Genomic DNA, 23314 nt, shown 5'->3' on the forward strand with positions numbered 1-23314 from the left:
GGTTTGGTGAAGAAAGAGCTTCTTCCCCGATGGCCAAAGGTAAACATCTCCCTGCGCAGCGCCAAGCGCCGGCAACGGGCATTTTGCATTCCCTGGCCGACCGCGCACGCCAGATCCTGCTGCTGCTGCACTCGGAAGGTCACAGGATTTGGGAAGGGGGTTACAAAGCAGCAAAGCACAACCGCCTCTGCTAGCCACGGCCTCAGAGGTGCAGCTCGGCACCGGAGCGGTGCACACCGGGCAGGCGGTACGCGGACGGGCAGGCCGCGGCCTGCGCAGGACGGGGGAAGCCCGCCCGGGGCGGGGGGACCGGCCCTTCTTCCCCGGGTCGCCTTTGCTCTCCGCCCGTGTCGCCCGTCACCGGCGGGCGGCGGCGCCGAGTCCCCCCCGCGCCGCCCCCGCAGCGGGGGCCGGGCGCGGCGGCGGGGCCGGGGCGGAGCCAGGCGGCCGCCTGCGCCGCTCGCCCTGCGCCGGCTGACGTGGCCCGGGCCCGGCTGGGACATGGCGGACGGCAGCAGGCAGAGCAAGCTGGCCGCGGCCAAGAAGAAGGTGCGCGGCGGCGGGGGGGAGGGAGGGGGGCGGCTGGCCGGGGGCCGCGGCTCCCCGCGCTGAGGGGCCGCGCCGAGCTGAGGGGCGCCGGCCGGGCCCGCTGCGCCCCGCGCTGCGCCGCGCTGCCCCTTCCCCCGCAGCGGCGCCGCGGAGGGGGCCGAGGCCCGGCCCGACCCGGCCCGGGGGGTGCGGCGCCGCGCCGGCCCCGGGGCGCGCTGCCATTTTGGGCCCCGCGGCGCAGCGGGGTCGCCGCCTTCACCTTGGCCCCGGGCGGTTGCTGCCGCCGGCGCCCCGCGGAGAAACGCGGCGCTCGGGCCGGGACCGCGCCGGGGAGAAGCGGGTGGTTCCCGAGGTGCCGGGGCTCGCTGCCGTCTGGGGTTAGGTGGCCGGTAACCCCCTGAGCTGCGGGAAGGCTTCGGAGCGGCCTGTCTAGCTTTGCCCAGGCAAAATGGAAACTGTTTTGAACTCGACTGTAGGCAGGGCAGTCCGAGCCGTTTTTGTAAATTAAACCATCGGTTTGTTTACTAATTTTGCTTCCCTCCTCCGTTCTGAGTTACGGTGCCTGTGTTCGTGCGGTGCCTCTCTGGGAGGCCTGACCTTTCGCTTCTCAAACTCTTTGACAGAAGGGAAGATCTTACTGTCAGACACTGCTTTTTCCTCACTGCTCAGGATTCATTGCCCTTCACTAATTTTGCCTTATTGCTCTTGCTTATAATCCTAAAAGCAAAAAAATAAAAAAAAATAAAAAAAATCTCCTTTCAGTTGCAGTAAAGGATGCCAAATTCTTTCTTTCCCATAACCAGGCTTCATTCGTTGCATAGCAAAGTCGTGCATTTGCAGCTCTGAGCCTCTTGTCCCGAACCTATCACGCCAGTTGTCCCTTTAACCTTCTCAGCTTGCTCTGAAACTCTTCAGAGAAACTCTGAAGACAGTTTCTCATGTCTTTACACCCGATCTGCCTTTTTACCCCACGATCTTTTTATTCATTATTTGTTGACATTATACTCCTAGAAGGCACATTCCATTTGGACTTCACATTCATGTTTTTTTCACAGCTGAAGGAATATCAGCAGAAGAATAGCCCTGGAGCAACTGCGGGAGCCAAGAAGAAACGAAAAACTAAAGAAGGAAGCAGACCTGAGACTCCCACAAATGATGACCGACAGTCTCCAGAGAATGTGAGTATTTCACTCTTTCTCCCAAATCATTTGCCACCTCGTTGTTCTTTGGTTTCCCAAACAACCAGACTACCGCTGGAGGAGGGTTTTGCCAGCGTAACACAGCGATGCTTTAGATGCTGGTATTACCAGTTTATGAAGTGAGCTACAGTGGTTAGTGACTAAAATCACTTGAGGGTGTGTGCTAGAGTCAGGGTTTATGGTGAAGCAGTGTTTGATCATATAAGGATACAGTGCAGCCCTGGATATGTCCAGGGCTGTCATTTTGAGGTGTATCCTCCTAATGAGCTGGAGGGTGCCAGCTGCTGTGGCTGCTTTTGGTTGGTATTTTCTCTCTGTCCTTTTCTGAGCCATTTCTCTTTCCACTTTTCTTTCGCCTCCTTTAGATTCAGAACATTCTGAAGGTGCTGGTGTCAGACCTTAACCGCTCCAATGGGGTAGCCATACCCTCATTGGACAAGAGGAAGGTGAGGCAGTGCTCCGCGTCCCCCTCGGTGACTTGCTGTCCCTACTGCATGCTTCCGATTCTGTTCGAACCGCCTTTGATTTTCGAGTGGAGCCTTGTTCTGATGCATCTGCTGTCAGTCGCTTGAGTTTTGTTGCCGTTTTCATTAGCATGGAGCTGTTTCTTAACATGTCTCTCCATTGTTTGTGAGTGTGTGTTTCCTTCTGGTTTGTGTCAAACTTAACATGTGAAGAAGTGAAGCTTGTCAAGAACTTTTCCTTGAGACAGTCAAGCTTTGGGAAATAGCAGGAATTTGGTGTGAGGCAGCGAACAATGAGCGACTGCCTTTACTATGTAACACGTTTCCAACAAATGGTAGCAAAGGGGCATAAAAACCTGTCTGGCACTAGGAAAAGGGAGTGTTTTCTCAGTCTCTATTTCTCCTGTTCTGGGTGTCACTGCTCTGTTTCCCAGGGCCTTGTTTCTGAAAGGCATGTTTCTGCTCATCTCTAGTGAAGGAGCTGCCATGAGTAAGCTATGTAGCTATTCCAGCCAACCCATTTTACGACGAGTAATGAAACTTGCACAGGTGATGCACACTGGCAAGTGCTATGATTTTAAGTACGTTTAGGCAGGAAGTCAGATATTTCAAGTCAAGCATTTACAGCCTTCAGTGCCTTCATGTTCCCTAGCTCCTGAAGATGAAAAGGAAGGAAATACTCCTGTAAGCAATAAAAATGTGTTCAGGAGCAAACTTACAGCAAACAGCCTTTTCTTTTATTTTAGATAATCAGTTTACTTAAACAAAGCTAAAATTGTGATAGAAACTCAGGAAGGTCAAATTTTATAGCCCAGAATTTACTTCCAATTTTGTTGTACTAAAGCTCTGCTTTCCATTTTGACTTGGGTGCACCATCATTTTGATTGCATACTTCTCCACCCTCATTTTCAAGTCTAGTCGTCACAAAATCAACCATTTATTGTATTTACTGCATATCCACTTCTCCCCAGCAATAAATTTAGCTATAGTAATCACCAGGAGCATTAGATGGTTGCAGGTGAGGATGGCTGTTCCAGTGCTGCTGCTGAGATGGCACTTAGTCTTGAAACGGGTGCCTAACCGTGTCTACAGTTTTAGTTCTGTTCTGAAAATGGAGAACTTATTACTTCTATTCATCCTTGTTTTCCAATTTTTTTTCTTCCCTCAACATGGAGAAATATGTTTTGATCTGATTGGCTCTTACAGATGTTCTTTTATCTTGGAATTTGTGGATTATTGTTTGTGCAGTTTTAAGAATAACTTGAAAACTAATCTTTAATTGCCATCTGTAATGAAAGAGTGGATTTCTCTTTCTGGTTATCGTCTTTGAAAAAACCCTGAGTCAGGGAAATGCTGTGCAGAAACTCACTTGGTGCTAATAGGGCAGAAAAGCTGATCATTAGCATCTGAGCTAGCGCTGCCACTGGTGTCTTAATGTGAGGCAGATCCCTCCCATCTCATCCACTTCAGCTTTCTGGCTGTGAAACACAGAAAACTGGACAAAATAGGAGCCTTTGTGCGAAAGGAAATGGATCCTACTATGTATTAGGCAAGGCAAAATTAATACATTTTTAGTCTACATTATTAGAACTTCACAGTGCATGATTTCCAGATAAGTGTTTTGCTCCTCACTCTTTCTGTCTCCCATGAATTAGTTGTTCAATTTTTTTTTCTTATTTCAAAACTTTTTATTTTGGGGGCAGAAGGAAGGAGTTCTTGTGGCTAAGATGTTATTGGTTGTTGCATCTTGAAGCATTAAGCAAAAAGAATGTCCTAGTTAAGAAAAACTAAGGAAATGTTTTTGAGATGTATTGGGGAAGATATTCCTTCTGTCCGTCTGGTATTCTATATTGGCAAGGTTGTGAATCAAAAGAGGTGAAGCTTGAAGCTGGAAGTTCCTGACCTTCTTACCAGCACCTAACATATGTTGCTCTGTGAGTGCACAAGTATCTGTCCTGCTAAAAAGAATATAAAAAATCCATGTTTCCCTCTGCAGTCTTCCAGCTCACTGCTTTCATTAAATCTGTCCTGTGACTGTATTCTCCTGCTGTTTGATTCATAAATGAAGTGCTGAGCAAGCACACAGGGAATACCAGGATCCTCCCCTGTCCTTCCAAGTAGTCATGAAGGAGGGGGAGGAGAGAGAGAGAAATTTTTAGTTTCCCGTGAACTGTCAATAAGAGGACACTGTCTGAGGTGGAATTGCAGTGAGCAGCGGTATATTTGTGGGGTTGAACGTTGATAGTAGCTTATCTCATTTGCTTTGTAGTGTCGTAAGATGATGTCTTGCCAGAGCTAGATGATGAAATATAACAGCCATAAAACACTAGAATACTGCTCAGGCCTTTATGGGTCTCTCTGATGTTGTTCAGGATAGATGAGAAATTGCCCAGTTCACCGTGGCTTGGTAGAGCTGTCATCAGATGCTGCTGATCCTCCCACAAAGGCTGGATGAGAACTGTACAGAAATCATTTTTGTGCCTCTCTCTTTTTAGATTCTTTTTGTCACAGCATTCATAGGTCCAATAGGGCCATAGGCATCTGCTTCCAGCCATGCTGAATTTGGCCTGTTTGTAAATCCCTGTTCCTAATGTTGTGGTTACTAGCATGCTACAAGCTTTACTGAGTTTAAGGCAGAGCGTTTGAGTCCGACTAACCCAGTTTTTAAATGGTCGCTAACCTGTTCTTTTTCCATCTTAATTTGCATATAGTGATCAGTGTTTTCCCCAGAGGCATCTTGAAGGTGGTGCTTTTCAAAGCATAGTGACTATATCTGGCTTTGCCTTTCTTCAGTTTTTGGCAGATCCTTTCTAATAAACCTAGTGTGCATGTTTAGAGCTGGGTGATGTTACTGCCCCATGTTAATGAAGCTGATTTGATTACGGGACACCAGTTGTTCAGACTGGTTCTAATAGGGTTTACGGGACTGAGAGAATAGGGGACAATGTTTGTTACTCATGGGTTGATGTGTTCACCCCTTTGCTCTGGGAAGAACACAGATTAATTTCCACGTGTTTCTAAATGATCAATTGTTCGCTTTTGTCTAGTTTTCCCAGGGAGACCACAAGGCGATGTGTTCATGTGTGTTTTCATTCATTCTGCATGTAGGCTGTAATTCCTGTGATGTGTTTTGTGACAGGCATACTTTGACAGTGATGTTGCCACTCGTAATGCTGAACAGCTTGCTGCCGATGTCCCTGTGCTATCTAACAGCAACAGTCTGCCTAGTTGTGGTTCTGTTCTGCCTGCTCCTGGGAGCATGCAGCTGACACAGGTTTGTGAATATTTGCATAGTGAATATTGCCACACTAGTTAGTGATACCACTCTTTTTGCTGAGAAAGTCTTCATAAATACGACAAGACTAGCACAGAAATTTCCTTTAAAAATACTGCATTCTTCACTCGCCATGTACTCATCAACTGTTTGTGAGAATGAAGAGAGTACTAGCAAGCACATGCCCTTGCTTCTTCTAATGTTCCTATTTTCTGTCCTCTTCTTTCCTATTCCATTAGCAGAAAGCATCCTTAATAAGACAGAAGGTCACCAGCTGGAGCAATTTGCATTCCCTTACACTATTTAAAGATTCAGCTGAAATTTTTCCATCAGTGTTGATTATACTGATAAACAGTAATAGCAAACGTAAAGCTTGTAAGACTTAAGGCTCTTCATCATTTCAAGAAAGCTGGGCTCTCAACACTAAGAAATTATGTGCAAGCCAGGACTGACTGGGTGGTTTTGAGTATTTAATTGGAAAACAGTAGTTATAGGGACTGCAGAACTTGAGTCCAGGGGTACTCGAGTCTGCCTGAGTGATACGTTCACAGATACAACTCCCATCTTTTGTACAGGCTTGTAAATTTTTGCGTTTTACTCCACAGATTCATGAAGCTGAAGATCATAAAAATGCCTTGGATGAGAACAGGTGAGTGTCTGTGTTTGTTTATTAGACAGCTTTGCAACAGGATTCCAAAGTGTCCAGAAAGTTAAAATCATGTTATTCCCTAGTGCTGATTGGGACAGTTCTCTGAAAGAAACTTTTATCCGAAAGAATAATTGTCTGTCTTTGTTCCCAGGTCTCTTTCATCAACAGAAAGTCTCCGCCAGTTGTCCGAACAGCTCAATGGCCTGGTTTCTCAGGTATGGCCTCATTTATTCCATTTGTCCTATTAATTCTTGTGATGTCTGACATAGGGCTTCAAGCAGTCAGCTCAAGAAACTCTTCTGTATAGTGGTGTCTGCAGTTGTACTACTGAACAATGAGATATTTAAGTACTGAGAAGCAAAAACTCTTGTTTTAGGAATGTGAAATTTCAGCAGTAGGAAGAAAAGCAGAGTGGGATGAATGAACAGCATGTATTCATGGAAAGATGCATTCTTGATTTAGTGGCAGAGAATCTAAAGTAAATCTGCACAGTTCACCTCAGCTTGTCAAGGGAGGAGTCTGCATCTATCCTTAGCCAGAAAAGTGTGTTTTCCTTGTCTGTGTGTGGCACTGTGAAGTGAAAGGTGCTATAAGAAGTATTTTTTTGGTAGTTCATTCTAACTTAATAGTGGTTTGTTGCCTTGGGAAATAAAACTGACTTATTTGACTGGTTTTCTTCTAGTCTACGTCATATGTGAATGGAGAAAGTGCTGTTTCTTCCACAAACATTAAGGAAATGGAAGTGAGTTGTCCTCAGTCTGTGATTTTTTTCGCCCTCATTTGCTACTGTTGATTGTTTATTGGGATTCTGTGTTTACAGTGGTGTTAATGAGACCTAACTGAACACAGTTCATATACATTGCAGACCCCTGTGGTCTTGTGCTGTAATGGCTGTGGTCAACAGTTGGAGACAGGTGTCTGAGGTGTTTCTCGTTTGGGGGCTGGGGATAATCTGGTCTCCATGCAACTGCAGTCCTTAATTCTGATTCACTTTTATGTAGAAATGAGGCCTTAATTGGAATGGATACAATATCTTGTCATCCTAGCTACTTTCACTGAAAGTGTCTTTTTGTTTGTTTGGAGAATCTGATTGTATCAAACTGTGATAATGATTTATTCTTCTGTCTTTTGTAATTATTGCTTTTTCCTCCCCTCCTCCTCTTCTGCCCCTCCTTTTTCTCCTCCTGTCTGCATGTGCCCATCAGACACGTTACCAGGAGCTGGCAGTAGCCCTAGATTCCAGCAATCTAACTAACAAACAGCTCATTACAAAGATAGAGGAATTGGTAAGAAACGATCCAACCGACCAGTTTCATTGTCTTTGCTGCTCCTCCGTGCTCTCTGGGTGTCTGCAAGGTTATCAGTTCTCTTATAGTGCCACAAGGGATGCTGCTTACACAGCAACTTTTAAGGAACAAAAACGGGCTATGTCGGAAAACCTCTTAAGAGGATGAAAGTCGAAAGCTACTTTTAATGTATTAGCTCATCTAAGGAATGAGAAGCAAAGTTTTGGGTTTTACTTTCAGTTAACTGTGTTCTGTTGATCTCATCATGCTTTCCCTGGATGATAAGCATCATGATAAAACAGCTATACTTGGTCTCGTTCTGAATCCCTGAAATTCAACGGAAACAGAATTCCGGTACTGGCAGTAGTGTGAAAACCTGTTTCTGCAGGTGGTGATGCTGCTCTAAATATATTGGCAGAGTGGGAGCAATAAGTCTAGGAGAGAGCCTGGGGCTGGTTTCTGGTCATATCCTCAGCTTCTCCGGCACTATGAATGAACTGCTTTGTCCTGCAGCTTGCATGGGTTGCTGCTGTTGCTGCTGCTGCTTAAAAGCCTGTGGCTTTAACACTGAAAGAAATGTAGCTAAAAAGACTTGTTTCAGTCTGAAAAGAGCCTTGCTTGGTTTGAAATACTTTTCCTCATTTTATTCTCCCCTCAGACTATTCCTTTTCCAAAGGTCAGTGTTTTCCAATGTATCCCATGACCCCACTTGTTACGTTGTTTTATTTCGGTTTGGTTTTTCTCTTTTGTTGGTCCATGCTCTTCCTTTTCCTCTTTTAGCCAGGCTGCAGAGGTACCTGGTATGGGGCACTGCCCACCCAGGGTTCTCCTTGTTTGCCTGCTTTCTGACAGGCAAAGGAAGTGATCTCTTACCTGGAATTATGTGGGGCCTTTGCTGCGTTTGTGGTCTTGCCTTTGCTTTTCCTGGTTATTTGTTTTGCACTGGCACTGCTAGGATCAAAGCCTCTAGCTCATTACCCTTCCATTGGTGGTCATGTTTCAAAACATGTTGAAGTAGTAGTAAAGAAGCAGCTTGGCCAAAGCCCATTCTTTGGGAAGGGAGAAAAGCAGAGCTCTGAGAAACAACCATGGTGATGACGACAGCAAATGGCAACCCTGCACCTCCCGAAATCAGCAGCACTCTGTCACAAATTTAGGACAGTTTGGGTGGCAGCCTGTGTAGATAGGTGCCACTTTTGTCTCCTTCACCCCATATCTCAAGATGTGCTATGTATGGTCAATGTATCTCCAAATACATTTTCTGTAAAATTGAAAGTGGTTGGGACAGAATCATCCCCGTTCTCAGCATTTGGCCTCAGCTTTCTTCCCCGCAGGCTTTTGCAGAGGCCTGCCAACATAAGTGCAACTCTGCATGCCTTCAAGGCCAGTTACTATGTGGGGGAAAAGGTCTAAGGTCTCAGCTGAAGGAAGAGACTATGATTCCTCTAATGCATTTTTGGTGATCCCAATACAGCAGGATTACAATGATAAACTTTGTAGGCGTGGGAAGCAAGTTTAACTAGAGATGATGGACGCTCAGATATAAACATACAGGGGTTTGAGTAGTAGTAGTTGGGTTAGAACTGTGATAACGTACTGAGCAGTGAAAAACATATCTGGCATATAAAGTATATTAGTGCAGTGAGCCCCAAATCTATAATTTTTAATGGCTAAAACAAACTCTTTAGTTTTGAGTATCCTACAGAAAGGATAATGGAAATTCTCTTTGCCTTAATTAGGCACGTATCCTGCTTGGTTAAAGTGCAAATGTGTTTACTGATTTCAGCAGTATGAGAATATTTGCTCTTAATACTGATACATTAATTTTTTCCTCCTGTAGAAACAGCAGAACCAAGAAGCAATGAATCAGCTGGAGAAGGTAAAACATGTCCCATTTTTTGGTAGATACCATAATAGGTATCTACTTCTCCAAAGAGCAGAAAGCATAGTGGGCTGTGACACGAGCATATGTGATCATGTCTTATGCTGGATTCTGTTTCATTTGTAGCATAGAGTTGAATATCTTGGCTTCCTAAGATAGACCTGGCACGTAGCTTTGTTATTTTGATAAAAGCTAGTACTTAATGAGTATTGGAGAGCCTGGGTGGATGTGGTAGGTTATAGTCTAAGTCGTCCCTGGCAATTTGCATTCCAGACATTGCCACATTTATGCTAGCATAAGGAACCTCTCATTGCGCTATTAGGGTGGATAATTACTGAAGTAGTTCAAATAGTGAAGACTGAAGTAGATCTTTAGAAATATTAGTATCAGCTAGATGCTGGAAATACTGCCAATGAATGACTGCTTTTTCTAATAAGAATTAAAATAAAAAAGGGTTAAATATTTTAAATTTTGTGTTGAATAGGCATCATTTGTTTACACAGGAAAAGAAGGAGTTTGAACAGAAATTTTCTAAAGAACAAGCAGCACTGAGGGAACAGCTGCAGGTAAGGCAGAGTCTCCATTTCATAATACCACCTGTTTTACCCTAATTGTTTTCTGGATTGCTGACTGCTCACAGTCTTCACCCTGAAAGCCATGTGCATCCATTCTTTCAGGAAAGCTGGGAGAGTCGGTCAGCCAGACTCTGTACTTAACTGCAGGACCTCTTTACCTTTAGTGAATTACCCTTTTGTGGCAATAATGGTCTTGTAGTTCCAAGCAAAGAAGTTTTGCACTGAGCTGACTTTTCCTTTTCCAAAGGTTCATATTCAGACTATTGGAATTCTAGTTTCTGAGAAGTCTGAGTTGCAGACGGCCCTCGGGCATACTCAACAAGCTGCGCGGCAGAAATCAGGTAATCACCTCTAGTTGCTCTAACTCAAGCTGTTGGTTAAACTGTGGATTGCAAGTCACAGGCATGATAGTTGCTGGCAGCCAGCTCACAACACTTGCTGACTCCTTAATGAGCAATATTTGGCACCATCACTGCTGCTGTCATTATAGCTTCCCCCAAATCAGAGCATGTTAATCCCGTTGCAGTTGAGGTTCTTTTGTGCATAACTAAAGTCCTGTCAGCCCTTTTTGGGCCAGTGACTACCCCAGACTGTTTCTTTCTCACTCTCTTCTGATTTCTTTTAAAGTTTGTTCTCCTTTCTCTGCCCTCCCTCCTACACAGCTGTCATGTTAATGTTCATTTTACCCAAGCTTTTAATTCACAACTAAATTTGAGCAATTTATTCTATTAGAAAAAATAAACATATTGCCTACTAGTCTGCAAAGGAAGTTTCATCATCTCCCTCTAAAAGTGAGGAAGGTAGTTATGGAGAGCTTTACTGCCCAGCGTTGCTAGTGAATCACCAGTAGAGCCAAGAATTGAACCAGGTCACCTGATGTACAGAGCTCCGTGCTGCCTTCTCTGAAGTTTTTAAGAGCTTGTTAAAAAAGTGGAAAGTGCTGTTCAGCGAGTACCAAAAAGCTCTTTGTGGGCTGGTTTCAACTGACTCTGCTCTGACTTGTTCAGGAGAAGCTGAAGACCTTGCTGCTCGTTTGCAGTCATCTCGCCAGAGGGTAGCAGAGCTAGAACGCACCTTATCCTCCATCTCTATGCAACAGAAACAGTCAGACAAGGTAAGAGTCAGTTTTGTTTACGCTTAACCAGCAGTTCTGCTTTTTGCTATTTGCTTATCACTATGCTGCTGTCTATCGACTGAAGTCTATAGTCCTTGTTTAGCGAAGAGGCAGAAATTAGCCTTGTTAGCAAAGCCCTCTATTCTCCATGATCAAGGCAGACTTCATTCAGTTTTCTGTGACCTCTAATCATATGGTCCAGTTGCTGTCTTCAGATCTGGCACCTCACTTCATTAGTCTTGCCAGTTCCAAACAACAGAAGCCTAACAGACCTCCTCCCAGGAGGGTCGCCATCAAACAGACACTTTAGTATTGATACTAATCCAGAAGTTTGCAAAAATAGCCTCATGGTCAGTTAGTAGCATTACATTTTAAAAGACCGAGCAGATGAATTCCTGGCAAATTCTTCCTTTGTGCAAAGTCTGATGGGGTGCTTGGCTGCAGCACTAGCCAGCCTACTACAGCTATAGAGGAGGTTCCAAGCAAACCTGTCTTGAGGATTTTGCTCAAGTTTTGGCCTTTTCCACATTAGCTGATCTGCTAAAGGTGAAGCTGGGTAATCACTGAACATTTTGTTTGTTTGAGTCATCTCCAGATTCTAGCCAAACAACAATTTCCTTTTTTTTTTTCAGCATAATAAAGAGTTAGTGAAGGAACGAGACAACCTGAAACTGGAACTGTACAAACAGAGGTGAGTCCATTCTACATGTTACTGCAAAGGTAGTGCCAACTTCTTGTAAAGCAGTCTTCATAACAGATGGCATATTGGTCACCTTTTCTAGTGCACAATCGGTCCTCCTTCCGTTGAAGGAGTGTTGCAGAGAGAATGGTTTCAAACTCTTCTCAGTAGTGCCACAAAACATAACAAGGGGAACTGAACTGACCACAGGTGGTCACTTGGGAGGTTGGGTATTCATGGGGGAAAAAAAAAGCCGTTAGGTGTGTAGTGCAGCACCAGAACGTGTTGCCCAGGGAGACTGTGGAGTGTCCATCTTTGGTAGTTTTCAGGACTTGGCTATATAGAGCTGTGGCTGACCAGATGTGGTGTTAGCAGCAGAATTTTAAGTGGGAGGTTAGATGAGATGATCTTTAGAGGTTCCTTCCAACCATCCCTTCCGTGATTATAGCTGCTAAGAACAACTGGATTGTACATTTATGATATGGGCATCTGCAAACTCATGGCGAATATAAAAAGCATTGCCACTTCAGGTTTTTTTGGTTTGTTTGTTTCTTTCTTTCAGCAAAGGTAGTGAGGAACTGAAGCAGCAGAACTCAGAACTGTCCGAGAAACTTCGCTCCCTGGTTTCTGAGAACTCAGCCATGAAGCTGGATATGGAGGATTTGCATAAGAAACTGGAGATGGCTGAACTGATGATCCAACAGGTGACCATAATACTTTTAGGATGTGGGTGTAGATTACGCTGATCATTGTAAGGCTTTGTTTCTGACAGTGGGGGTAAGACCTAACTTTTTTCAAGGAAGGCACAAATTTTATGAAGACATCCTCTTAGTAGAAGGCTTTCAGTGAGGCCTATGAGGAATAGAAAGTCTACACTCTAAGGAGTTGTAGTAGTAGATTGAAAGACATTGTGACAGTGGTCTACTAAAAGAATGTTATATGATATGAGGGTGAGCAAACACATTAAGTATGAAAGTATGGTATGTCTTTTCCTATTTTCCTGCTTGTATCTGTGTCCAGCCTTTTGGTTACCCAGCTGTTGTGCAGTCCCACTGAGAAACCAGTTAAGCAGAGGTGGTGTTTGAACCCCTAGCAGAGAGAGGGGAATCGGATAATGGCAACTTGAAGGTCAGCTGGGGAAAGTTAAGGCAAGCAACCAGTTAGAAAGGGGATGCCTGAAGCCAGCTGTTAGCAGTTCAGAGAGCAAGCTCAGTGATAAGGTGAGCCCAAGAGGGAAAAAAAATGTTCTTTTTCTTAGAGAGTGGCTTAGGCTACCCTTGAAATAAAGCCAATTGCTACTCTTCTGGGAAAACTACTGTGTGTTAACTGAACCAGTCTTGCTACTTAGTCTACTGATATATCCCAAACAGTGGCTTTAAATTCCTGGTGTGTTTGACAACTTAAAGGTTGCAAGATTTTATACCGTCTGATCTGTCTGTATAATACAGGCTCCAGAACTACACAAAGTTTCTGAGGCACATGGTTTGACTAAAGCGCATTTTCTTTATACATTAAAAAAAAAATGTAAAAATGTTAAGGCGGAGCTCCCCAGCTGAGCCTGTTCTACAGAGCTGAGATCTAAGCTTTTTGATCTTTGACCTCCACATTTGTTTTCTCCCTTGTTCAACTTGACTATTAGTTGGATCACTTTTAAGAACTATATAGGTAACAACATGGATGTTACTATAAGGGAACACGTTGCACAGAAATTAAATATTAATTCAATATATAAAAATATTACAAATTATATAACTATGTGCAACACATTGAATAATATATCAAATATATATAATCAATTATTGAATATTAACATTTGCCATAACTTTTTGATTTTTGTGGGCAGTTCTCAAATCAGTCAGGGAGTCTGGATGCCAACCAACAGTTGCAGATAGCACTGGAGGAGAGGGCAAGCCTGGAAACGCAGATTGCTCAGGTAAGGGGCTGTATGGAATGTGTTGATGATCCAAATCCTGACTTCTGTAAAGAAAACTGTGTGGCAGAAGGATGCAGCCTGAGCTTTCCATTAACACTGGTTTCTTCAAGCTTTAGCCCTTAAACAGTCACTGATAAATTTATTTAGCTGATGCAATTTTCTTTGTGTTTTTGTTTCTTTGTTTTGAACAGCTCTCGGAGTCACTTCACCAGCTGCGGGCAGAAAGAGATCAGTATGTAGAGAAACTGAAGGAGGAGGGGAGCATTTGGCAGCAGCGGGTACAGCAGCTCTCTGAGCAGGTAATAGCAGAGGCAGTGTCATAGCTGCATTTGATTAACACAGTCAGGATGAAGTGCATCGTGAGCATCGTTTTAACTTATCACGTATGTGGCTCTGCAGGTCCACACAATGGCAGAGGAGAAGGAGAAGCATGTGACCCAAATTCGGGAGCTGGAAGCCAATGTTACAGAACTGTTGAGCAAATCAGGTAGGGCTGCTGAAATGGGGCTTCATATTGCAGAGTACCAGCGGGTTACCTGCAGGTTACCTACACAGTACGCATGAACTTCTGCACACCAGGTACAAGTAGATCTGATGCTCTGAAATCATGAGGACAGCTGATCCTAGCAAACAACAAATGAACTATTTCAAATAACTGACCAGCAGTCTGTTTATGTCTTTTAATATTATCTGCCTATATTGTCTCTAGTATTTGACTATACTCTCAGCCTCTGTGGCCCTCTGTATGGCCCAGGAGATTGAGAAGTCAGAGATACGCTCTTGCTTGGACTGTGGGGGAGTTAGCAGCACACAGCAGGAAGCTGCACTTGTTTTGGGGATGTTTTTTCTCCTTCATTCCTCTCAGTGCCCTGCTCCTTCTGCAGCAAGGACTGGATACTGGAGTTGGTGATATATTCTGGTTCACAGAGCCACACAGGTTGTGTAACGCTGTGTTACACAAGTGATCCAGCCCTTTGACTGAGCTGCTTTTGATTCCATTTCCTCAGCAGTTAAGCCCATGGATATTGAGCCTTCCTCACCGTCAGGGCCCACAGAAGCTGAGCTGAGTCTGCAGGAAGAGGTCCAGCGGCTGCAGCAAGAAAAGGAGGAACTGCACGGGCAGTACCAGGCCCAGGTCCGGGACAATGAGCAGCTGAGCCACCTCAACAGGGAGCAGGAGGAGCGGCTGCTGGAGCTCGAGAAGGCCGTGCAGCGCTACAGCGAGGAGTCTGTGGACAGACAGCAGATCCTGGAGAGCATGCAGAGTGACAAGGCCACAATCAGTAGGGCTCTGAGCCAAAACCGGGAGCTGAAGGAGCAGCTGGCTGAATTGCAGAATGGGTTTGTCAAACTGGTAGGTCTCTTTTGCCACCACTTCCCTTGCTGATGCACTTCTGTTAGAGCACAGATGTAAGAGCCTGGCAGGAGCATTATCCATCTTGTCCTCTGGGGCCGTGGCTACTCCACCTTCTGTGATATATGTTGCAGTGCCAGGAGGTTCCCTACAAATCCTTTCTCCCTCAGGTGCTCTGCTAGATGAACCAGTATCTCTGTCCGGAGCAGTTTTCCTTCTCTTCTCCTACTAGTCAGGCTGTTTCTTTCCCTAAATATTCCTCCTGCCTTTTTACCCTTGAAGAGACCTGTTTTCTGTTCCCTGTATTTGCTTATGAGGAAGTTCTCTCAGCAGTCTTCTCTCCTGCTGCTGTCATTCTTATCCTTCTTGGAGCTGAATCGTTACCCTTGCTTCTTTCCTTTCAATATAACAGCTTCCTCTTTCAGGCCCTGTCAAACTGACCAATGGCCTAGTCACTGTTTTTCTTCAGTCCTTTCTGAGCTCCTCTTCTTGATTTGAATGTTTATGGCTCTATTTGGAATTTCCATACTGCCCATCTGCTTGGGAGCTGACAGGCTGTGCCATGTACCAGGCCTCTTCCTTGGCAGTGTCCCAGCACTGATCCCCAGGCTCTTTGCTTGCTCTTCTCCTGTCTTCTGAACCTTTTTCTAAGTTATTTACTGCCCCGAACAGTCAATTGATGGCCCAAGTGCAACTGTTCACACTCCAGAATACTATAAGAGTCTGCACCCAGTGTTATCAGGAATTTTATAAAAGGTAGTACGTGTTTATGGTTGTTGGGGCAATTTTCTTATATGATGGCCTTGGATTCTTGCAGACAAATGAAAACATGGAGGTTACAAGTGCCCTACAGTCAGAGCAACATGTAAAGAAGGAGTTGGCCAAGAAGCTTGGGCAGCTGCAGGAGAACCTGGGGGAGCTCAAAGAGACGGTAAGGAAGTGCAGTGGGATGGCAGGGCAGGAGTGCACTGGTTTATACAAAGCAGAGCTGGCAATTTACCAAGCTCTGATGAAAAGATGGAAATCAGTATTGTAATGATCAAGCTGGGAGCCTTCTCCCATCATCTGCTGTCTGATACGGGGGTCTGGCATGTGGGGGCAGATGGTGGCTGACTGCCTGGTTGGTGACTTTGGGGCAATTTGACATTTTGGATCACGCCACATGGCTTAGCTCTTCTGACAGACATAAAAAAGTGGTGTCCATTGCTGCAGTATGGTCAGAGGAATGAGCCTCACTTCCAGTGCTGAAGAAGAACAGCACTGGGTGGTGGTGTTACAGAAAGACTCCACCACCTAGCAACGCTAACTGCAGCCAGGCTGAACTTTTGGTGATGGTTTGATCTTGTTATGCTAGCTGGAACTGAAAACCCAGGAAGCTAGGGGACTGCAGGACCAGCGGGACCAGTACTACAGCCACTTGCAACAGTACACTGTGGCATACCAGCAGCTGGCTGCTGAGAAAGAGGAACTGCACAAGCAGTTCTTGCTTCAGACACAGCTTATGGATCGGCTACAGCATGAGGAAGTTCAGGGGAAGGTGACTGTGGAAATGCACCTGAAGGAGCTGCAGCAGACTAAGGTAACAGTAATAAAGGGCAAATGGAAAGACTGGAGGCTGAACTACATTGTAGTCTGTAAATTAAAGGTGAATGATATGTGTCTGGAGCAGAAGCACTGTTTTTTCTGCTGCTACTGCTTGAAGATCTGGTGATTGTTTCAGTCTGGCTTGTGCAGGTTTTGGTGTAGAGCACTTTGAGTGATTTGCTGCTTTTCTTTCACAGGAAAGTCTGGAAGCTGTAGCTAAGGAAAACAAAGAGCTGCAGGCCCAGATCAGTCAGTTAGCAGCAGAGCTGGATGGCAGGATGTTGCACCGAGTGGAAGGTGAGTAGCTGCAGGTGATCTCCAGAGAGCAGGTAGAGCTGGGCTCTCTGGGGTATTACTACTTTGTTCACCTTCCTCCTTTTACAGGAGATGGAGTTGAAAGTGAAGCAATGATTGAAGAAAACCCAAAATCTTCATTTGTGATCCCAGAGAACTTTGAAAGCCATGAAGAAATGGTGGGTCTTAATGGGTAGAAAAGCCTTTGTTTTTAGTTGTAAACAAATGCTTAGAAAAGCAGAGATTGAATTGCAGAGAGTGTGCGCATGGACTAAGCTGTTTACCAGCTGTGATTGCTACCAGCTCAGGCACAGTAGCGAGGGAAGTGTAATGGTCCCCTGTGCATAGCTGCAAGCAGCCAAGACTTCTATAGTACCCTCGAAAGGCAGGCTGGAAGTCCTGCAGTGGCTTTATGTAATTATGAAAACAACTCAGCTGGCAGAGTAGATCTCTAATTATTGTGACGTTGCTTCAAAGACATTTTGGAAATGGTGTTGAACACCTCCTAGATTTTTCTGTAAGCAGACTCATAATATAGTTATCGTGGGAGCTCAGATTTAATCTGCAGAGAAGCAATGATTCATAGTATTCAAGAATGAGAAGAGATGCAGTAGTTGCTGCCTGGTTTAGTTCCAGGCCAGTTACTTATTTATGGGCAGGAAACCAAAGTACGAAAATGGGGTAAATTTAACTGTTAGTCCTGAGATGCACAATTGCTCATGCTTCACATAGGAGAAGCCCTAAAGTGAAGACTCTGGAATTCTTTCCAGGTTGCCTTCTTGACATCTGCCATGTCCCAGGTGGAGAAGGAGCGAGAAGATATGAGACAACAGCTGACTGCTCAGAAACAGCAGTGCAGAAGTCTCCTGCAGCAAATAGCAGCTCTTAGGCAGGAGCAGCAACATAATGCCACACTGAGTGGAGGTAAAGCTTGGCGTGGTTTGCGGATCGTGTGAATATGGAGGCACATCTTGGCCAGCTGGCTCTGGCCTCTGTGAAACAGTGAGTGCATCGTGCCCAAGGAGGAACCATAAATTACACATCTCCATTGCAGATTCCACTATGGATACTGTTCCAGTGGAGGTTCACGAGGCTTTGAAAACTGCCATGGAGAAACTACAGGTGAGCAAAGGCTCTCATCTCCTCTCAGTCCTACTACCCTGCCTAGCTGGACTTTAAGCCAGTGTCAGACTATCTTATAGCACACAAAAACAAACTGTAGGGGAACAAATAGCAAATGTTCCATAATAATGTGCTACTTCTTAAAAAGCTTATCATTGCTTGTCAATCACTTGGAGTTGTCTGAGTATGACTTGAATTGTGCCGACCCAGCAGAAGGTTAGAGGGCTCTTTGTTCCATCAGCCCCTCTGCTTCCCAAAATATAGGAAGATGCTTCTTTATACCTTCTCTAGCTCACTCCTCTTCATTCCTTTTTACCACCAAATATGAGAGAAATGGAAAAGGAAGCAAGATTTGTTCCTTATGCTCAGATCAATGTGAATGGAGGGTGGTGTTTATAAGGCATGTATTCCCTGTACGTGAGTAGTTCAGGTGGTTGATGCTGATTTTGTGTTCAGTCCCGTTTCACAGACCTGATGCGTGAGAAAGCTGATCTGAAGGAACGGCTAGAAGAGCTAGAACATCGCTGCATACAGCTGTCTGGGGAAACAGACACCATTGGTATGTTTAGGCAACACACGTACAAGCTAAAGCTTGCTCAATGCATTATTTGTGCAACAGAAGGTCCCCAACAGCTCTTAGAGTGGAGCCCTGCAACAACTAAGCAGTTCAAGTATCCTAATCTTGCCCAGTTAGGCCAGACTTCATTCCAGGGTTGGATTTGCTGGATCCTAATGTCACAGAGTTTGTATGATCACTGTAAGGCTTATATCCAGATCTCACTAACACTTACTTCTTATGCTTTTCTTGTGTTCCAGGGGAATATATTGCATTATACCAGAGTCAAAGGGCTATCCTCAAACAGCGGCACCAAGAGAAAGAGGAGTACATCAGCAGGTTGGCTCAGGATAAGGAAGAGATGAAGGCAAGGAATCTGTTCTGTAGCAGTACTCCAAGTAGGGCACACAATAATAGGCAGGTCTGGGAGGACTTGCAGATTCTAAAACTTCAGCTAAGTTTAATTTTGAAGATGCTAATTTTGTGACAGAGACAGGACAATAAACTTTAAGTACCTGAAAGTGGCACTTGACCAAGAGGGTTCAAGCCTACCAGGTGTCATGAGCACCTCCTTCAAGGTTCAGAGGAAGCTGGTCTATGGAGAGCTTGCCCCTGCTGTTTGCGAGGGGAATCTAATAGTAGTTTCTGTGGCCACAGGCATGTGCATGTTTCATAGATTTTCCTTTACCTTGGTGCAGGTGAAGTTATTGGAACTGCAGGACTTGGTGATGCGTCTGGTTGGGGAAAGAAATGAATGGTACAGCAAGTATGTGGCAGCTGCTGAGAACCCAGAGCTGTTAGCAAGCCAGAATGAGAGTATGCTTCCAGTGGAGAGGCGCATTGAACTGAATGCTACTGATGGAGAAGGTGAGCAGTAGCCAGAACAAGTTACAAAATGGAATAACCTGAGGTTTTGGTGTTGCATATGGATGGGAAGCATTACCTTCCTGCCTTGTCTATGTTCCTTACAGGATTACGAGAAGTGAGTTTATCAGATGAACCTGAACAAGAGGCTGTTCTTCATCAGTCCAGTTTCTCCCCTATTGACAGTAAAGCTGCTCAGCCAAACCAAGAGGATCCCACAGCAAAGCAAATAATGCAGCTTCTCAGAGAAATCCAGAACCCTCAGGAGAGGCTGGGCTCCCTGCCAGAAAACCCCTGCATTCCCTTCTTTTACCGTGCTGATGAGAATGATGAGGTCAAAATCATGGTGGTTTAAGTGACACTAATCTTATTTACAGCAATTTTCTATGAGCCTGTAAGGACTCAAACTGACTTGTACTTGCCCTGTACCTCTGCCCAATGTCCTTGGTCAGAACAGGTATCTGCTTTAAAGACCTGAGGAAAGGGAGACTGCATCAGATGGAACTCAAGCATCCGACCTCATCTTCCCTTCCTCCCCTTTCTTCTGTTACTTGGTGGGCTCGGAGTACAGGTGGACTGGAAGTGCTCGCAGGAGGCAGCTGGGCCAGCACTTCCCCTGGGCCAGATACAGGTTGGGGGAAAGGGGATTCCATGACTTCTGGCAGAATTACTTGATTGCTTTTCCTGTATCCCCCACCCCACACCAGGACTCTGCTGCTGGCAGCCAGCTTCACAGCAGTGACTCAGTTCCATCAGTCATGACTGCAGTCTGCCTCCTTCCTTCCAAGGCTCCCAGAGTAACTTACTCTGGTAACAAACTCTTGGGATTCTAAACGGTTGTTTTTGTTGCACACTATGTATCTTAAACTTCCCCCTTTCCTCTGCAGCCTGCCTTGTGTACTGTATCTGAAACCAGCCTTGCCACTCTCAAACAGCCAAAAGATACAGGCTTCTGGCTACCTAGGCAGCACTACAGAAACATTTATTCTCATTAGCTAGGGGGAAGGGACCTAGGGTTGCCTTTTGAGTCTTTTTGGTTACTTGACAAAGCTTTATGTGGATGACTGGGAGTGGGGTGGAAATGGAACTGCACTTTGGAGGATGATGTGTTTCGCTTGTATGTGTCTGAAGGTTTTATTTATTAAAAGTGGGAGAAATGAGTAAAAGGAAACCACGTAATAAACATGCTTTGTTTCGAGTTTCTGGACTGTGGGGTTCTGGCTCTCCATCACTTAAATTTCCTTTTCTCCCATTTTGGTAAGGAATATGCTAGCTGAGTGCATTAGATAACACGGTAGGTAGAATTTAACAACCGCTGCCCTCTGCTTAAATGCCTGTGATGCTTATCAGTACTAGAGGCATCACCTGGCACTGCCCTGAAGCAACAGGCTAAACTGTAACAAGAGAGCAAAATGTGTTGGGAAGCAGCAGCAAAACACATCCCTTGGGTGTGCAAGGCACCTTCTGACCTAAGGCACATGTCAAAGTGAACTGCGTGTGGATATCTTAGAAGTCAGTCCAGGTTTCAGGCTGGAACTACCTGCTGTCTCAGCAATGGCCCCTGAAGGAGAACTGCTGTGGCACTTAAAGGGACCTGACTTTCACAGCTGGGCAACCCAAATGCACTAGCCCAGACTAGTGGCTTAGAAGCATGCACTGCTTCAGCAGTAACCCTCAGGATGCGAGAGATACAAGCACAGGAACACTATTAATTTGGGGGTTTATCAAAAAATATATATATATTCATGCCTTCCTCTATGTCTGAGTTGGTCAAGCTTCCTTTCTTTATCAGCATGGTAGAAGCAGCTTTTCTAGCCCCAAGCAGATAAGAACATTTAAGATTCATGTTGATTTCCATATACAACTGAAAAAGAGGGTAAATGAAACAAAATGTGTTCGCCTCTGAACCCACCAGGGGAAGATGAAGCTGTTTTTTTGAATGCTCTCCTTTCATTTGAATGGCTCTGGTGTTGTCTCTGGGTAACTGGCCCAACACATGACTCAAGGCACAACACTAGTGCTGTGGGCTCCCAAGCTCCTAGCTGCATGGGTTTGTGTACATACTATATCTGTGTAATATGCTGTATATTCCTTGAAAAGAGACTAGCCTTTTGCAGTGTTTATACCTGCTCAAGCTGCTCATAGCCTGTATCATAAGAATAACTCTAATGGGCAGGGCTGTGATTTAATACCGAACATTACTGTTATAAATGGAATAAATATTTATTGGGTGTTCTAGTCCAAGACTGTGAAGGAAAAAAAAGACTATTGAAGTTTTGCAGTCTGCTGCAGAGGTGACCTAATGCTGTTACAAATTTGCTTTCTTTCTGAATAAACTTATTCAGATGGGCACTGACTATATGTTATTTCTTCTGTTCAGATCACCTGGAGACTTGGCCAGAAAAATGAAATAAGTACATAAATAAAAAGCTAGCCCAACTCTAGAAGCTCCTGCTCTTGGCATTGATGCCCTTGTCACTTTGCTTTCCTGACTGTTCTCCTGTACGCAGACTCAGACCAGTCCTCCTAAAGGGATGTTGCTACATCTCACTGCTTAACAGTTTGAGACTCCTGCTGCTTTTTAAGATGATTTATTGTTCATGTGGGGAAATGGAAACTTTTCCGGATTCAGGTGCTACACTTGTTATTGGAGTCCATTAGGGGCTATTTTATAAACTACTAAGAGCCTCCCAAAAAGAGAGGAATGCTCTGAATTTTTTACTTATTTGGCAATATAGTAGGCTAAGCAAAGGGCAGGATAGCCCCGCTCTGCAGAGGCAGAGTCCTGCCTTTGTACCCCTGCTGGTACACTCTCATTCCATATGAGCCAGTACCACACATCTCTATAATGATTTGTGGATTTTATGATACTCTTTACCCTGCTACTGCTGCAAATCAACAAATGCTTAAGCTACCATGCTTAAGGTAACTGTTAGCAGAGACATTTTTATCTTGTCCAATATTTCACGTGTGACCCTGGATTCTGATTCACTTTTCACCCTGTTCTATTTGGAAGCGTTTCCCTGACCCCACCGTTACTTGGAGTGAACTAAGAGCAGACACACAAGCAGTAACTACAGTTCATCTGACACACGATAGCTCTAAATTGGAGTAACTGAACTGCCCCAACACCTCCGCTTTGAAGAAAAATAGAAAAATGCTTAACAGCTCTAAGTGCCAAGCAAACAGAAAACTGCTGTTAAGACCATTCCAAGCAGATGGAGATGGAGACAAGACATTTTGTTAAACAGTATGTTGTAGCTTAGCGGGCAGGAGTTTACCTTGCCCAGTCAGGGTAGCTGGTGTTCTCATCAGAACATACCTAACCCTTGGCAACCAGCAGATCAGAGGCTTCTAGTTTTTCAAAATGAGGCTCTAACATTTAGTTGAAGAAATATATGCAGTTTCAGCTTTAAAGGTGCCATGTTCTTTAGAAGCAACCCTATATGCAATCCCAGGGGTAGACTGACCAGTTCCCCTGAGAGAAGGAATAGGGCAGTGTAGGGCAAGCAATGATTATTGCCTCAGTTGCACAGAAGCTGAAGTTACACCCTGGAAAAACAGGCAAGGATAGAAATAGCTGGAACACACAGAGGAAGGATCACTAGACATCTACTCTGTTCCCCCAATCCACATCAGTATCAATTATGCATAAAAAGTTCAAGGAGTTTTTTGGGGGTTTAAGCTTATTAAAACCTTAATATGGAGACTGCACATGTAACACCACCAGCTAGCCGGCAGCACTCAGTGCTGCTGCAGTCAGCAGGACTGAAGCGATATAAAGCACATCTGCAACCCCAAGGCTCCTGGATTTTTTCACAGCAAGAAGTGCTTGAACCCTGTTAAACCATGACATAAGGAATCCACTGTAACTGTTGGGATGACAGTGCTTAATTCGGGGATTATGGCAAAACATGGCTGCTGTCAGTGTAAGAA

General features: G+C 44.8%; 1 protein-coding gene across 8 annotated transcripts; it reads left to right on the plus strand.

Annotated features, from left to right (window-relative positions):
* The first annotated feature begins 406 nt into the window (after positions 1 to 406).
* GOLGA2 (golgin A2) lies at positions 407 to 21728 on the plus strand. Of its 8 annotated transcripts, none has more exons than XM_064523690.1 (28): positions 407 to 549; positions 1605 to 1727; positions 2114 to 2194; positions 5352 to 5486; positions 6092 to 6135; positions 6287 to 6350; positions 6818 to 6877; positions 7341 to 7421; positions 9262 to 9300; positions 9807 to 9869; positions 10126 to 10219; positions 10886 to 10992; positions 11625 to 11683; positions 12234 to 12375; positions 13515 to 13604; positions 13796 to 13903; positions 14004 to 14091; positions 14612 to 14958; positions 15776 to 15889; positions 16313 to 16537; positions 16740 to 16839; positions 16927 to 17015; positions 17607 to 17760; positions 17891 to 17958; positions 18415 to 18517; positions 18775 to 18881; positions 19213 to 19381; positions 19486 to 21728. In XM_064523690.1, the coding sequence occupies exons 1-28, from the start codon at positions 502 to 504 to the stop codon at positions 19731 to 19733; spliced, it is 3150 nt and encodes a 1049-aa protein (XP_064379760.1). In that variant the 5' UTR covers positions 407 to 501; the 3' UTR covers positions 19734 to 21728. The 8 variants fall into 8 exon arrangements, with proteins under 8 accessions (XP_064379760.1, XP_064379761.1, XP_064379763.1 ...); XM_064523691.1 differs by having other exon boundaries at positions 14615 to 14958; XM_064523693.1 differs by lacking the exon at positions 7341 to 7421.
* Positions 21729 to 23314: the final 1586 nt, after the last annotated feature.

The sequence above is a fragment of the Dromaius novaehollandiae genome, chromosome 20 (assembly GCF_036370855.1).
Source record: "Dromaius novaehollandiae isolate bDroNov1 chromosome 20, bDroNov1.hap1, whole genome shotgun sequence".
Taxonomy (NCBI): Eukaryota; Metazoa; Chordata; class Aves; order Casuariiformes; family Dromaiidae; genus Dromaius; species Dromaius novaehollandiae.